At 62.0% G+C, this 15,927-nt stretch overlaps 2 protein-coding genes and 1 long non-coding RNA gene across 5 annotated transcripts; all 3 read left to right on the top strand.

The window, feature by feature from the left end:
- Nucleotides 1–231: 231 nt before the first annotated feature.
- Nucleotides 232–5,952, top strand: VPS28 (VPS28 subunit of ESCRT-I). Of its 3 annotated transcripts, none has more exons than XM_012473303.1 (10): nucleotides 232–300; nucleotides 2,112–2,181; nucleotides 2,800–2,828; nucleotides 2,945–2,982; nucleotides 3,237–3,326; nucleotides 3,954–4,059; nucleotides 4,187–4,288; nucleotides 4,705–4,758; nucleotides 4,841–4,932; nucleotides 5,648–5,952. In XM_012473303.1, the coding sequence occupies exons 2-10, from the start codon at nucleotides 2,145–2,147 to the stop codon at nucleotides 5,763–5,765; spliced, it is 666 nt and encodes a 221-aa protein (XP_012328726.1). In that variant the 5' UTR covers nucleotides 232–300; nucleotides 2,112–2,144; the 3' UTR covers nucleotides 5,766–5,952. The 3 variants fall into 3 exon arrangements, with proteins under 3 accessions (XP_012328726.1, XP_012328728.1, XP_012328725.1); XM_012473305.1 differs by lacking the exon at nucleotides 232–300 and adding an exon at nucleotides 427–443; XM_012473302.3 differs by lacking the exon at nucleotides 232–300 and adding an exon at nucleotides 1,313–1,980.
- Nucleotides 5,953–6,596: 644 nt separating this feature from the next.
- On the top strand, nucleotides 6,597–8,647 carry LOC135278080 (uncharacterized). Its single transcript, XR_010345655.1, has 3 exons — nucleotides 6,597–6,763; nucleotides 7,389–7,482; nucleotides 7,619–8,647. It is a non-coding gene; the product is annotated as an uncharacterized LOC135278080 (long non-coding RNA).
- Nucleotides 8,648–9,846: 1,199 nt separating this feature from the next.
- Nucleotides 9,847–14,218, top strand: SLC39A4 (solute carrier family 39 member 4). The gene is made up of 12 exons (XM_012473290.2): nucleotides 9,847–10,275; nucleotides 10,798–11,061; nucleotides 11,393–11,585; nucleotides 11,700–11,836; nucleotides 11,912–12,083; nucleotides 12,356–12,528; nucleotides 12,699–12,836; nucleotides 12,917–13,048; nucleotides 13,192–13,246; nucleotides 13,368–13,520; nucleotides 13,688–13,875; nucleotides 13,968–14,218. The coding sequence occupies exons 1-12, from the start codon at nucleotides 10,084–10,086 to the stop codon at nucleotides 14,094–14,096; spliced, it is 1,926 nt and encodes a 641-aa protein (XP_012328713.2). The 5' UTR covers nucleotides 9,847–10,083; the 3' UTR covers nucleotides 14,097–14,218.
- Nucleotides 14,219–15,927: the final 1,709 nt, after the last annotated feature.

The following is a 15,927-nucleotide window of genomic DNA, read 5'->3' as shown; positions in this document are numbered from 1 at the left end:
TTTCCCCACCCCCACCGAAGCCCCTAATAAATGAAGCTGCTGTCTCCATCTCCAAGGCTGCTTGGCCGGTGGGTGGGCGGGGTAAGACCACGCCTCGCGTCTAGTGCGCGGGTTCGATCCCGGGGCGGCTGGGGGCGTGGCCGGAAGCCCGGGCGGGCACAGGCGTAAGGGCTGAGTGCCGAGCTGCCGATGGGGGCGGTCGCCCGACGCGTGCAGGCGCAGACGTAAGGGGCGAGCGCCGAGCCGCTGATCGTGAGCGCAACGACCCCGGCGCCATCTACCGGACCGCGAGCCGTCCAGGTACCCGGGGCCCGGCCGGTGGGCGGGGAAGATGCCGAATGGGGAGAGGCGACCCCGGGCCTCGGCTGAGTGAGCGCCGCAGAAGTCATGTTATTGGCATGTTCTAGAAACTGGGTTTCCTTGCTCATCGTCCAGCCCGTGAGGTGGTTTTGCACGTTCGCTGGTGGCCGAAGGACGTCCGCTCTCGCTGCGGGGCGGAACCCCTGCGTGGTCAGGGCGCGCGGCTCTTCCGCGGTTAGGGCGGCCCAGGGCGTGAGCGCGGGCTGCCTTCCCCCCGTGTGCTCTTCTCCTACTCCGCGTAGCACCGTCCACTCCCGCAGTGAGCCGGCGCAGCGCTGCGCGCCCAGGCCCCTCCGCCGAGAGCGCCCTACCCGCCCGGCCCGCCCCTCCTCCCTTCTGCGTTTCGGTTTACCTTACTGTCCCGACCTACTGGGGCAAAAACAGGGGTGTCGTTCGTAACACCTTTATTTTAACCCTACCTCAAATCCCTCGGCGGATCTGACGGTTCCTCCTACAAAGAGAACGTCTGGAGCTGGCCCAGCTTTTGTACCAGGCAGGACCCTCCCTCGGGCTCTGCTTCCATTCTTTCTCCATAGCCCGCTGCCACCTAGGAGCCCCAAAGAGAATAAGACCCAGCTCCCTATCTTCAGTCTTCATGCCCTAGGACCCCTCACTCGAGAAGCTCCACCCCTCAGCTTGTCTGTTCCTCCGAGTTCATGCCTACTTACAGGCTAGCTGTTAAGCGTGTTGTTTCCTGTGCCCAAAACGCCCCTCCCGGGCCATCTAACAGCTGCCTGCCTCCTTCATCACCTGCCTCAGCCTCCAGCTTGGACCACTTTCCAAGGCAGTCCCCATCCCGCAGTCCTGAGTGACCACAGCACCTCACTTTGTCCTGGCAACCCCGTAGCGCCCTGTGTGTTCACCACTGTTGAGCTTAGGAGTGCTCTTCATGACGCCCTGGGTCTCCAGGACCTGGCACTTACGGGCTTTTCTTGTTGTTTTTCATTTGTTTTGAGACAGGGTCTTGATCTGTCACCCAGGCTGGAGTGCAGTGGCGTAATCTTGGCTCATTGCAACCTTCACCTCCTGGGTTCTAGCAATTCTGCCTCAGCCTCCCAAGTAGCTGGGACTACAAGCATGCGCCACCACACCTGGCTAATTGTGTATTTTTAGTAGGGACAGGGTTTCACCATGTTAGCCAGGCTGGTCTCGAACTCCTGATCTCAGGTGATCCACCCACCTTGGCCTCCCAAAATGCTGGGATTATAGGCATGAGCCACCGTGCCCCATCTAGGGGCCATCTTTGAGTCAGCCCTGGCTCTGCTCCCCAGGTCTTGCTGCAAAATATTCAGGAGACTGGAGAGACCAGTGGGTGAAACAGGAGGATTTAAGGTGGCCACTGGCTCACGGACTAGCGTTCCAAGGCTGAGCCCTAACAAAGACAGGGCTGGATTTTTCTTACATCCAGGATGACGTAGCAGCTAACAGGTTTAAAGAACAGTTCATTAATTTGTAATGTGTCTTGTGTTGTACCTTCCACTTGGAAATAGCATTTTGAGAAACACATTGCACATTCTCTGGGTGTCGTCTTGCCCTGTGACCTTGCAGCTGGTCTGCAAGAAAAACGGGAGTCTTGAGATGTCTGGGAACTTTGCTGAGAATGTTGGGAGAATAGATAAGGTAGGTTTTATAGGGAGAGAGTCAATTTCAATCAGAACTGGGGGTTAGGTTTTATGTTGAACATAACATAGTAAACTTCATTATGCAGGAATTACAGGCTACTATGATTATTATTTAATTTCCCTCTTCAGTTTCACTGCTGTCGCCCCTCCAGAGCCTGGAGGATGTTTCATGGGATCCCAGCCACTCCGGGCATAGGAGGTGAGTGTGGCCAGAGCTGGGCTTAGAAACTGGAAGGGCCCAGGCTTTCAGCCCCTCCTGGAGGGGCTGACAGGCAGTATTGGACTTTGGAGGTCAGGGTGGGGGGTGTCTGTAAGTCTACCCTGACCCTGCTCTCAAACAGCCTTGGGGGTGGCCATGGGCGGGTGCAGTTCATCACAAGAGCACTGAGGGCCCAGAAACCTCCAGGGAGAACTGGCTTGATCCTGCTGGGCAGAGGTGATGAGCTTTGGGGTGGCCAGAACCATGGGGGTCCTGGGCACCCTGTGTCACCAAGCCCAGGGGAGAGGCTGTGTGCAATGAGCCTTGTTGGCACTGCATCACAGGCCACGAGCAGGGTGTGGCCACTGTTGTAAAGGTGACACAGCCAGGGAGCCTCAGTGGAGCTGGGGAGCCAGGCCTGGCATGCGGCCCCCAGCCTCCCAGAGGCGTCTTCAGATCCCTCCACACACTGATGCGGTGGTGAGGTTGGAACCCTGTGCTCCAGCTCCCTCTGGGCTCTTTGGGACCCAGCAGGGTACCTGAAATGGAGACTGGGGCTGGAGCCTGCCCTCAGATTCTCTTTGGGGAATCCTGCCAGCTTTCTGCCTTCTCTTGCAGGCCCTGGGAACAAGCCAGAGCTGTATGAGGTGAGTGGTGGGTGCCCACCTGGCTGGCACTGGCCAACAGCAAATGCCCGTGTTGCCTCGCCAGGGCCCTGCAGCCCCTGTTGGCACTGACCCACAGCGTCTGCTCTCTCTGGCAGGAAGTGAAGTTGTACAAGAATGCCCGGGAACGGGAGAAGTAAGTGCAGGCACCCAGGCTGCCCCAACACACCCATGCCCATCTGGCTGCCCCAGGGCAGCCTCCCCCCGACCCATCCCACTCTAAGGAGTGGGAGGACACAGAGTCAGGCTGGGGAGCTGTTCTTGAGGTACTCCAGGATGGAGCGAGAGGAGGGCAGAGCTCCCGCAGTGGCACCTCTGGGCAGGGGCTGCTGCTCTGGGCTCTAGGCTCGGCACCCTGGGGCCTGGCCCGATGGACAGGTGTGTCCTCAGGTACGACAACATGGCAGAGCTGTTTGCAGTGGTGAAAACTGTGCAGGCCCTGGAGAAAGCCTACATCAAGGACTGCGTCTCCCCCAGCGAGTAAGAGCCCATGACCTTGGAGGCCTGTTCCCACCCTCCCAGGCCTGGGTGCTCCGTAGGCAGCAAGAGCAAGCGTCCGTCAGGCTGTCAGGCACCCACTTGTGTGGGGCCCACCCAACGTGAGGAGGGTGCCCCTGGTTCTCAGCCAGGGAAGTTCTAGGCGGGTGGTGAGGGAGGCCAGCAGAGGGGTGGCCCCTGGGATGTCATCCAGTCCAGTCCCCCACCCTCATCCCCCAGCACAGACCTTACAAGATAGGCGAGAGGCTTGGAGATGTCCCAGGATGTTTTGGGGGTCTTTGTTCCACAAGGTCACAAGATCCTCATAGGCCACCACACAGGACCATGAGCTGTGGATGGGGCCATGATAACAGCGTGCTGGTCGCTGTGGTTAGAGGGTGGGCAGGGGTGGGGGGCCAGGGCCTCCACCTGGAACTGAGCTCCAAGCCCCACTATGGGCTCAGGACCTCGCCCCACGAAGCTGCTAGCAGCCCCTCCTCCTTGCTTGGCCTGCCTTTGCCTGTTGCCCGGCCCTCTCTGGGAGCTGCTCTGCCTCTGGACCAGCCGAGGGAGTGGGATGAGCTGGGCAGAGCTGGTTCCATGCTCGGGAAGCAGCTGACTTCTCCCTAGGTACACTGCAGCCTGCTCCCGGCTCCTGGTCCAGTACAAAGCTGCCTTTAGGCAGGTTCAGGGCTCAGAAATCAGCTCTATTGACGAGTTCTGCCGCAAATTCCGAGTGAGTGCCCGGTCCTCCCAGCCCCGCAAGACGGGGGCTGTCAGCATGGGTATGGGGGGCCGTCGGGCTCTGGCTGCATGGGGCTTGCCGTCCTGAGAGCCCCAGCACTCATATCAGCAACTGACAGCTGGACTGCCCGCTCGCCATGGAGCGGATCAAGGAGGATCGGCCCATCACCATCAAGGACGACAAAGGCAATCTCAACCGCTGCATTGCCGACGTGGTCTCGGTGCGCCAGCCCCCGGGGCCCACAGCGTTAGGAGGGCCGAGGCTGCTGCTGCAGCCGGGCACGGCGTAGGGTCCTGGGCCTCCGGAGCTGAGCAGCACTGGACTTGCTGGGTGGAAGGGAACCCCTTTAAGTAGGAATGAGGGGTGGGCAGCCGGCAGGGAGGCCCACCAGGCAGCCTGGACTCCCGAGGTGGGGACATGCTCAGCCTCGGGACAGAGTGTGGGCTCACCCTCCAGTTCCCACACAGCTCTCTGGGCGGCCAGGACCTCCTTCACCCAGGAGGCCTGCAGGGTTTGGGAACAGAGTGCAGCGGGGAGGCCCCAGTGACAGTTGTGTCTGGGGAGGGGTTGGGGCCTGTGAGCCTCGAGGCCTCCCCTACCCCTGGAGATGCGAACTCACGTGCACATCCGCCCCAGCTCTTCATCACGGTCATGGACAAGCTGCGCCTGGAGATCCGCGCCATGGATGAGGTGCGGGCATTGGGCCGGCAGCGGGTCTAGGCAGGAGGGGATGGAGCCGGTGTGGGGGTCCCAGCTGCTGTGTCTGTCCCAGATCCAGCCCGACCTGCGGGAGCTGATGGAGACCATGCACCGCATGAGCCACCTGCCGCCCGACTTCGAGGGCCGCCAGACGGTCAGCCAGTGGTAGGTGTCCCTCCCCGCCAGGCAGAGCCCCCGCAGTGCCCCCGAGGCCCTCCCCACCAGGCAGAGCCCCCGCAGTGCCCCTGAGGCCCTCCCCACCAGGCAGAGCCCCCGCAGTGCCCCTGAGGCCCTCCCCACCAGGCAGCAGTGCCCCTGAGGCCCTCCCCACCAGGCAGAGCCCCCCCAGTGCCCCTAAGGCCCTCCCCACCAGGCAGAGCCCCCGCAGTGCCCCTGAGGCCCTCCCCGCCAGGCAGAGCCCCCGCAGTGCCCCTGAGGCCCTCCCCACCAGGCAGAGCCCCCGCAGTGCCCCTGAGGCCCTCCCCACCAGGCAGAGCCCCCGCAGTGACCCTGAGGCCCTCTCACCAGCCAGAGCCCCCGCAGTGCCCCTGAGGCCCTCCCCGCCAGGCAGAGCCCCCGCAGTGCCCCTGAGGCCCTCCCTACCAGGCAGAGCCCCTGAAGTGCCCCTGAGGCCCTCCCCACCAGGCAGCAGTGCCCCTGAGGCCCTCCCCACCAGGCAGAGCCCCCGCAGTGCCCCTGAGGCCCTCCCCACCAGGCAGAGCCCCCGCAGTGCCCCTGAGGCCCTCCCCGACAGGCAGCAGTGCCCCTGAGGCCCTCCCCACCAGGCAGAGCCCCCGCAGTGCCCCTGAGGCACTCCCCGCCAGGCAGCAGTGCCCCTGAGGCCCTCCCACCCCCACATGCCCTGTGCTGCGCTCCCCAGGCTGCAGACCCTGAGCGGCATGTCGGCATCGGACGAGCTGGATGACTCGCAGGTGCGTCAGATGCTGTTTGACCTGGAGTCCGCCTACAACGCCTTCAACCGCTTCCTGCATGCCTGAGCCCGCAGCACCAGCCTCTGCAGGGAGGGGCAGAGTCCGAGACGATGGCTCCTGGACCCCGTCCTCCACACGGGCCCTGGTTGTCCGCACAACTCACTGGCCGCGGCTACTCGTCTTGTGTCTGTCTTTGGTGTCAGGACTTAGGGGGCCAGGCCCTTCCCCACAATAAAGATGTTTTCTGACCTTCCTGCTTGGATGGCTCCCCGAGGCCTGCCCTGTGTGTTCCCTCTGCCTCCTGGGACTCTGAGCACACAGCCCCTCTAGCCCACCCACCCTTGACCAGTGTGGGGGCCCGGCCTGGCTCTGTCCCTGCCAGTGTATCCCTCATGGCCTGTGTCGTTCAGGACAGCCACTTCCCTGCTGGGCTCTGCCTGGGCATGTAGTGGGGGTACTTCCATACCACCGAAGCCTGGGGAACGAATGGGTCCACCACTTTGGCCAGGTGTGGCTTGACTCTGGCTGCAGGGGAGGCTGCCTGCTACCCCTCCCACCCCTCACCGAAGCCCAGGGCAGCATGGGGTCTTCTGAGTGCAGTCAGGTCCCAGCACACCTGCCGGGGCTGGGCTCAGAGACCACCCTTCATGCTGTTGGCTGCTTTGCCCCCACCTCCCACTCGCATGGCTGCACTGGGGCCCAGGGCTCCTGACTTACCTGTGGCTCCAGCCAATGACTTACTGGGTGGGCATTTGTCTTGCCAACCCCTCGGGTCCCTCTCCAGGCCCCTCAGCAAAGCCGAAGTGTGAAGGCTGGGCCTGGTGGGGAGGTGGTGGTGGCGGATGCCATCCGTTCACAGCGTGTGCTTTGCACCTGCTGCTGTCCCCAGGAAAGCAGACCACACACCACACCTCTGGGTTCTGAGGGGCGCACATCTCACGTCTTAGCACCTGTGCTGTCAGGACGAGGGATGTGCCAGGGTTTCATTGCAGCATTTTCTCTCTTAGCAGTTGAGAACAACAGGGCTTCTTGACATCTGTGGCATCTCGAGCGGATGGAATGAGGTGTGTAGAGTAAGCCAGATGGTGAAAATCAAGTCGGGTGGTGGTCCGAGGGGGCTTGGGACACGGAGCAGGAGGGGCATGGAGGAGGCAGGTGGGCTGAGTAGGGGCGGCCTCTCAGACGGCCAAGGGGAGCCATCAAGCAGGGTGCCGACATCTGTGACTGTGGAGGGACGCCGAATCCCACCAAGAAACCGGAGGACTGGCTGAGGGTGCTGCTCTGGGCGGTGGGAATAGACCGAGGAGCCAGAGAGGAGCCCCTGGGACGGCAGGATCCAGAGCACCCCGGGGAGCTGAGGAAGGGCACTGTCGGGTCTGGCCATCAGGCCCTTGATGTCTGACAGGCACATGTGAGTGCGGGGTGCTTCGAGGGAGGACCATCACCCCAAAACTTCTGTGTCAAGGTGGGCAGATGGTCAGCGAGGGTCTTTTTGAAATATATATACATTGTCGATTTGTTTGTTTTTTGAGATGGAGTCTACCTTTGTCACCAGGCTGGAGTGCAGTGGCACAATCTCAGCTCACTGCAACCTCTGCTTCCTGGGTTCAAGGGATTCTGCCTCAGCCTCCCAAGTAGCTGTGACAACAGGCATGTGCCACCACACCCAGCTAATTTTTGTATTTTTAGTAGAGACGGGGTTTCACCATGTTGGCCAGGATGGTCTTGATCTCTTGACCTTGTGATCGGCCTGCCTCGGCCTCCCAAAGTGCTGGGATTACAGGTATGAGCCGCCACGCTGGCTTATTTTATTTTTTTTACTGTGATAAAATACAACAAAATGTGCCATTTTAACTGATTTTAAGTACACAGTTCAGTGGCATCGTGTTCACATTATTGTGCAACCTTACACCATTCAGCTCCAGAACTTTGCCATCCTCCCTAACAAAGTAAAGCGCCATCCCGACCTGGTGTGACTTCGATGAGTCTTGAGGACATTGTGACGAGTGAAAGAAGCCAGTCACGAACGGGCAAGGATGGTGTGATCTGACTTACGTGAGGACCCTAGCCAGTCAATTTCATGGAGACAGCAGAAGGGCTTTGGGAGGCCAAGGCGGGCGGATCACCTGAGGTCAGGAGTCCGAGACCAGCCTGGCCCGCCTGGATTTTTTCTTTTTAGAGACAGGGTCTTGCTCAATTGCCTAGACTGGACATGATATGATCGAGGCTCACTGCAGCCTCCACCTCCTGGGCTCAAGCAATTCTGCCTCGGCCTCCCAAGTAGATGGTACTACAGGCACATACCACCACTCAGGGCACCGTAACTTGATTTGGTAGTTTTTTTTTTGTTTTTTTTTTTGAGATGGAGTCTTGCTCTGTCACCCAGGCTGGAGTGCAGTGGTGCGATCTCGGCTTGCTGCAACCTCAGCCTCCCAGGTTCAAGTGATTCTCCTGCCTCAGCCTCCCGAGTAGCTGGGATTACAGGCACGTGCCACCAGGCCCGGCTAATTTTTTATATTTTTAGTATAGACGGGTTTCACCGTATTAGCCAGGATGGTCTCAATCTCCTGACCTCGTGATTCACCTGCCTTAGCCTCCCAAAGTGCGGGGATTACAGATGTGAGCCACCACGCCCGGCCAATTTTGTATTTTTAGTAGAAGTGGGGTTTCACCATGTTGCCCAGGCTGGTCTTGTACTTCTGACCTCAAGTGATCCATCTGCCTCAGCCTCCCAAAGTGCTGGGATTACCAGTGTGAGCCACTGTGCCTGGCCAGTGTTGTTTTTAAGATGGGGCAATTGCAATGAGCTTGTTGGATGACTCAGTGGGGCTGGGGTGCAGGAGAGTGCAACCCCTCTGCTCTGGGGAAGCCGGCCTCAGGCTGCGGCACGGGCAGGTGACACCCTCAGCAGCTGCTCCTGGGCTACGGAGGGGGTTTCAACTGGAAGGGGTGGGGTCACATGAATGGAGGGAATGGAGGAGGCCTGTAGCCCAGCACTGAGGCCTCCTGGGGAGGCGGCTGTGTGCAGACAGACGGGGCACAGGGTCAGGCCCAGGCCAAGACCTTTGTCTGAAGCTAAAATAGGCCCTGGAGCTGTGGGAGGCTCCAGCCAGCCCACTGGTCCTGGGGTCGTGCGGGAGGGAAAAGGCCAGTCTGGGTTCGCGGCATCTTCAGGCTGTGTGCAGAGCTGCCCCTTTGTGGTCCTGGGACCCAGAAATCATCTACACCCACAGGTGGTCTCCCCTAAGGGCCCCCAGAGGGATACCACTGTGGGTGGGTCCAGCCAGAAGGGCACCATGAGATCCACCGCATGGCGCGGTGAGGCTGGAAGGGGAAGCACCCTAATCCCAGGACACTGGGCCCAATGCCCGCCCTGCCCTGCTGCGCCCTGCCCTGTGCATGGCAGGACAGAGTCCTTGGGCCTCAGGAGTCCAGCTCCCCACCCCAGCCCCACCCACAACGCTCAGGGTCAGGCTGGCTGGGCTGGGCAGGAGGCGGCATCCACGCTCCCACTTCAGAAGGCAAAGCTACCCTGAGATCTGCTGCCCCTTCCCCCAGACTTCCTGCCTCCACCACCACAGTAGAGATAAGGCCTCTGGGCTCAAAGGCCAGAGAGGGAGTCCGCAGGGAGGGCAGGGCTGGGAGCCACAGCCTCCCTGCCCCCAGGCCTAGAGCTGGGGTCTTGCCCCAACCTTGTCCTGACACAAGCCTGGCCAGGTGGCTGCCAGGACCCAGGTCCGTCTCCTGTTTGTCTGAGTTGGAGCTTCTTGGGGCTGTCCCCAGCCTAAAGGAGCATGACGCAGCAGGCACCTTTTCAGTTCCTTCAACCCCATCACAGTCCCCAACAGGGACCACAGCCCATGACCCAGGAGGAGAGAGGCCCACGTCCCCACCCCCAACTGGGGCCACCGAGGGCGTCTAGGGCCTCTGCTGAGGGCTGTCGGAAGGGGGCCGAGGCCTGGGCCTGGGGGCTCTGAGAGCATCTGTGAACCTCTGCCCTGCGTCCCCCAGCTTGGAAGCAGCCCCCAGATGGAGAGCCAGAAGGGGACACCCTGGCCCTGCCCCACAGCTTAGGGGGCTGCTGGCAGAGGAGCAGATACCCAGGCTGCCCATCCAGGGGAAGGGGCCCAGCCCTTGCCCCCCACAGGCAGTGGCTCCAGGCTGTCGGGGAGGATCTGCCGCTGGAATGGTTAACCCAGGCAACTCTGGCAGCCAATCACAGAGCTCTGAAGGAATACCTGGGAGAGGTCCTCATGCGGGGGCGGGCGGGTCCTAGCCCAGCCCCAGTCTGGCCCCAGGCAGCCCCAGCAAAGCCGCCCTCAGCCAGCCCAGAATTACTGGGCCTTGCCGCAGCAACACCCACTGAGCACGCTGGGAGCTGGGTATGGCGGCCCTGGTCCCGCTGGAGCTGGGGCTACTGCTGGCTGTGCTGGTGGTGACAGCGACGGCGTCCCCGTCTGCTGGTCTGCTGAGCCTGCTCACCTCTGGCCAGGGCGCTCTGGATCAAGAGGCACTGGGCGGCCTGTTAAATACGCTGGCGGACCGTGTGCACTGCGCCAACGGGCCGTGTGGAAAGGTAACGGCCCCACCCGACGGGTCCCCCAGCCCTGGCCTCTTGCCGCCTGCTCCGCCCTGCTAGCCAGCAGCAAAGGGCCCTGGGCAAACTCCAGGAGGCGGAGGAGGCTGGCAGTAGTACTTGGGCACCCTGCCCTGCCGGCAGGCTAGAGCCCACCCTTCTGCTCAGCGGGGGCAGATGGGCCTGCCTCTCCAGGGACACACAGCCCCTCTTCTCCCCAGGACCCTGGGGCCACCTCCCTCTGCTGGCCCCAGCCATCAAATTGGCAGTGGCTCCAGGGGAGTCCCCTGGGAATGGGGGACCACTGTTGGGGACCCCTCTGCATGCACCCCTGCAGTTGGGGAAACAGAACAGGGCCCTGGGGAGACGGACGGGCATAAGGGGTTGAGAGAGGGTGGTGGGTGCTGTTGGACGGGAGAGGGAGAGGAGTGGGAAGGGGCCTGCCAGGAAGCCCCTTGGCTGGGCTGGCCTCTCCTCCTCCTAGTGGGCGCAGCGCCCCTGCCCACCCATCTCTGCCCACAGTGCCTGTCTGTGGAGGATGCCCTGGGCCTAGGTGAGCCCCTGGGTCCAGTCCTGGAGACTGGGTATATCGCCCGCCTCAGTGCCGCTGCCGCCCTGTACCTTAGCAACCCCGAGGGCACATGTGAGGACGCTCAGGCTGACGGTTGGGCCTCTCACGCGGATGACCTCCTGGCCCAGCTCGAAAGCCCTGAGGACCTGATCCTGGGCCTGAGCAGGCTGCTGCAGGGGATTCAGGCCCGGGCTGCTGGCCAGGCCCTCAAGACGGTGAGAGAGACCAGGCAGACTAGGGGAATGGGTGAGGAGGGCCCTACAGCCCAGGCGGCCGGGCCTGCAGAGCCTTTAGGGAGCCTGGAGAGACACTGGGGGTCAGCCTCGGGCTGGGGATTCACAATGTGGGGCTCACTGCTGAGCAGGTGGGGATCTCATGAGGAGAGAACCAGAGGGCTGAGTGGGAGCCTGGAGCAGCTGGTCCCAGCAGCGAGGGCTGGGCTGGTGGGGCACATCCTGCCTTGGTGGGGGATGCATCCAGCGGGTGGGTGGCAGAGCTGGATGCAAGGTCACACTGAAGGCTGAGGCCCAGGCCCCTCTTCCTCAGGCCTGCGTAGATATCCCGCAGCTGCTGGAGGAGGCCGCGGAGGCGGGGGCTCCAGGCAGTGCTGGGGGCGTCCTGGCTGCCCTGCTGGACCATGTCAGGAGCGGGTCTTGCTTCCACGCCTTGCCCAGCCCTCAGTACTTCGTGGACTTTGTGTTCCAGCAACACGGCAGCGAGGTCCCTATCACGCTGGCTGGTGAGGCCTGGGCTGGGCTGCGGATGGGGGCGCCCCTGAGTCCCCAGCCTCTGTGTCCCTGGGCGGCAGGGCTGGAGCCCACAGACTCACGGTGCTGACCGTTCTCCCTGCCAGAGCTGTCGGCCTTGATGCGGCGCCTGGGGGTGGGCAGGGAGGCCCATGACGACCACAGTCATCAGCACAGGAGGGCCAGCGGCCAGGACCCTGTGTCCCTCTCCACCTCCAACAGCAGCTCCAGTGTGTGGGACACGGTGAGCTGTGCCCTGGGGAAAGATGGGGCCCCACTGGGGTCTGCTCAGGCCCCTGACCTGTCCTGCCACTCCCAGGTATGCCTGAGCTCCAGGGACGTGATGGCTGTGTATGGACTGTCGGAGGAGGCAGGGGTGACCCCGGAGGCCTGGGCCCAATTGAGCCCTGCCCTGCTCCAACAGCAGCTGAGTGGGGCCTGCACCTCCCAGCACGGGCACCCCGTCCAGGACCAGCTCAGCCAGGCAGAGAGTGAGTGCCTGCCCCTGCGCTGCACTGGCGGCTCAGAGGCGGGAACATGGAGGGAGGAAGAAGTGGCTGCAGAGAGCAAGCAAGGGCTGGAGGTAGAAACGGCAGACACAGGGAAAGGGGGTCTCCAGGAGGGGAGTGGTGCTTCGAGGCAGGAGGGTCAGCCCGAGTGCAGGCCTGGCGCACACTGAGCACCTGCAGCCCTGGTGAGCAACACCCCAGAAGCAGGGGCTGAGTCTAGAAGAAAAGCTCTCACTGGCCTCGCCCGCCCCCAGGCTATCTGTACGGCTCCCTGGCCACGCTGCTCATCTGCCTCTGCGCTGTTTTTGGCCTCCTGCTGCTGACCTGCACTGGCTGCAGGGGGGTCACCCACTACGTCCTGCAGACCTTCCTCAGCTTGGCGGTGGGCGCACTCACCGGGGATGCTCTCCTGCATCTAATGCCCAAGGTCTGCCCCCACAACCCCCCTGACCGCCGCCCTTCCTTCCCCACCATGGACTCCCAGGCCATGCCCTCCCAGGGCCCTTACCCACCCCACCACTGAACCCCGACCCCTCTCCCTGGGTCTGGGGAGGAGGTGCCCTGAGACCCCCCTAGTCCAGCACCCCTACTCCCCAGGTGCTGGGGCTGCACACACACAGCGAAGAGGGCCTCAGCCCACAGCCCACCTGGCGCCTTCTGGCCACGCTGGCCGGGCTCTACGCCTTCTTCCTGTTTGAGAACCTCTTCAACCTCCTGCTGCCCAGGGACCCAGAGGTCAGGCTTCTTGGGGAGGTACCTGGGTTGGGGGTGGGTGTGCTGGGGGCCCGGTGGACACTGAGCAGCTACCCTCACAGGACATGGAGGACAGGCCCTGCAGCCACAGCAGCCACAACCACGGTGGCCACAGCCACGGCGTTTCCCTGCAGCTGGCACCCAACGAGCTCCGGCAGCCCAAGCCACCTCACGAGGGCTCTCGCGCAGACCTGGTGAGTGGGCGCCCATGCCCCGCTCCACGCGGAGCCCCTCCCACCGACCCCGTCCCACGCCCACACTCCCAGCCCCACCCCGCCGCGTCCCTCCTCTGCCTCACCTCCGGGTGGGAGGTGGGACTCACCCACGCTCCTCCCAGGTGGCGGAGGAGAGCCCGGAGCTGCTGAACACGGAGCCCAGGAGACTGAGCCCAGGTGAGCCCAGGGGGCGACCCCGGAAGGGCTGGGGGATCTGGGGTTTGTGCGGAGCGCGGGCGGGGCCGGGGCTTGGCGGCAGGGGACAGGCCACGCGAACCCACGGCCGCTGCGCCCGCAGAGCTGAGGCTGCTGCCCTATGTGATCACGCTGGGCGACGCCGTGCACAACTTCGCCGACGGTCTGGCCGTGGGCGCCGCCTTCGCGTCCTCCTGGAAGACCGGGCTGGCCACCTCGCTGGCCGTGTTCTGCCACGAGTTGCCACACGAGCTGGGTGAGCGGCGGGTGGGGCCTGGAAGGCGATGGGCGGGGCCGGACAGGGCTGGGCGGGGAGACGAGGAACGGGTGGGCGGGGCTTGGCGACAAGGGGCGGGTCCCGAAAGGAGGCGGGCGGGGCATGTAGATAGGAGGGCGGAGCCGTTGCCGTGGACCCGCCCCCAGGGGACTTCGCGGCCTTGCTGCACGCGGGGCTGTCCGTGCGCCGAGCGCTGCTGCTGAACCTGGCCTCCGCGCTCACGGCCTTCGCCGGTCTCTACGTGGCACTCGCGGTCGGAGTCGGCGAGGAGAGTGAGGCCTGGATCCTGGCGGTGGCCACCGGCCTGTTCCTCTACGTGGCTCTCTGCGACATGGTTAGGATGGTGAGGGGAGGGGGCTGCTCTGGGCAGGGAGCTGAGCAAGGGAGCTGAGCAGGGCGCTGACCCGGTGCCCACCTGCTCCTCAGCTCCCGGCCATGCTGAAAGTGCGGGACCCGCGGCCCTGGCTCCTCTTCCTGCTACACAACCTGGGCCTGCTGGGCGGCTGGACCGTCCTACTGTTGCTGTCTCTGTACGAGGATGACATCACCCTCTGACACCCTGCCCTAGTCCCCGGCCTTTGACTCAAGACCCCGCACCCCCACAAACCTACAGCCCAGAAGCCAGAGCCCCTATAGAGGCCCCAGTCCCAAGCTCAATAAAGACACTCATCCTTGGAGCCTGGCTGTGCACTGCTTGCTGGATGGGAAAGGACCATTATGGCAGTGCCTTCTCCCCACCAGGGTGCCTCGAAGAGAAGCCGGGAGAGCTGCACTTAGGGCCCCCCAGGCAGCCAGCCTCACGCACCTCTTTTTTGATGTGGAGACCCTACTTGAGTGTGGTCAGGCAAGTTCGCCAGGGTGTGTGGGCAGCAGGTGGGACTCTGTCCCCAAACAGTAATCAAACTTGCTTACCCACTGCTTACGCAGCTGAGGGCTTATTTCTCTGTCAAGGAAAGCAAGCCTGGAGATCATCAGACCAGAGTATGTGGCAGCCCATGGCTACTGGGACCCCAACCTCTTCTGACTCTGTCCTTCTGTCCTCAGCAGAGGCATTAATCCTGAGTCCCCTTGTGCTGGCCTCCCAGGGCTCCCATGACACAGCCTACCATAAACTGAGTGCCTTAAAACCAGAAACTTATTTTCACTGTTCTGGAGGCTAAAAGTTAGAAATCAAAGTGTCAGGTGAGCCACACTCCCTTTGAAGCCTCTAGGAAACAGTCTGTTCCATGAGCCTTTCCTGGCTGCTGGTGGCCCTGGGTGTTCCTTGGTTTGTGAACAGCATGACTCCAATCTCTGCCTCTGTCTTCACATGACCTTCTTTCTTTTTCTTTTATTTTTTGAGACAGAGCCTTGCTCTGTTGTCCAGGCTGGAGTGCAGTGGTGCCATCTCAGCTCACTGCAACCTCTGCCTCCTGGGTTCAAGCAGTTCTCCTGCCTCAGCCTCCTGAGTAGCTGGCGTTACTGGCACCTGGCACCATGGCCAGCTTTTTTTTTTTTTTTTTTTTTTCTGAGATGGAGTTTTCCTCTTGTTACCCAGGCTGGAGTGCAATGGCGCGATCTTGGCTCACTGCAACCTCCGCCTCCTAGGTTCAGGCAATTCTCCTGCCTCAGCCTCCTGAGTAGCTGGGATTACAGGCACGCGCCACCATGCCCAGCAAATTTTTTGTATTTTTAGTAGAGATGGGGTTTCACCATGTTGACCAGGATGATCTCGATCTCTTGACCTCGTGATCCACCCGCCTCGGCCTCCCAAAGTGCTGGGATTACAGGCGTGAGCCACCGCGCCCGGCTAATTTTTGTATTTTTAGTAGAGATGGGTTTTCGACCATGTTGGCCAGGCCGGTCTTGAACTCCTGACCTTGTGATCTGCCCGCCTTGGCTTCCCAAAGTGCTGAGATTACAAGTGTGAGCCACCGAGCCCGGCCTTGATTAACTTTTAAAAGGAGGTCTGGTGGCTCACGCCTGTAATCCCAGCACTGTGGGAGGCCGAGGCGGGTGAATCGTTTGAGGTCAGCGGTTTGAGACCAGTGTGGCCAACATGATGAAACCCCGCCTCTACTAAAAATTCAAAAACATTAGCTGGGTGTGGTGGCGGGCACCTGTAATCCCAGCTACTGGGAGGCTGAGGCAGGAGAATTGCTTCAACCTGGGAGGTGGAGGTTGCAGTAAGCCGAGATGGCGCCACTGCACTCCAGCCTGGTGACAGAGTGAGACTCCCTCTCAAAAAGATAAAACAAAATTAAAGGAGGTTGGGTGTGGCTCAGGGGTCACACACCTGATCATCCAAGTGGACCTTCTCCCAATGCCCAATGAACCACTGACTGGATTTGGATGCGACAAAAACACAGATTTCCACCCCATTTTCTTGGGGGTAACGATACTTTCT

The sequence above is a fragment of the Aotus nancymaae genome, unplaced genomic scaffold (assembly GCF_030222135.1).
Source record: "Aotus nancymaae isolate 86718 unplaced genomic scaffold, 86718_ANA_hifiasm-v0.15.2.pri h1tg000036l, whole genome shotgun sequence".
Taxonomy (NCBI): domain Eukaryota; kingdom Metazoa; phylum Chordata; class Mammalia; order Primates; family Aotidae; genus Aotus; species Aotus nancymaae.
The sequence above is the reverse complement of the archived record's forward strand: the minus strand, read 5'-3'. Positions and strand labels throughout refer to the sequence as shown.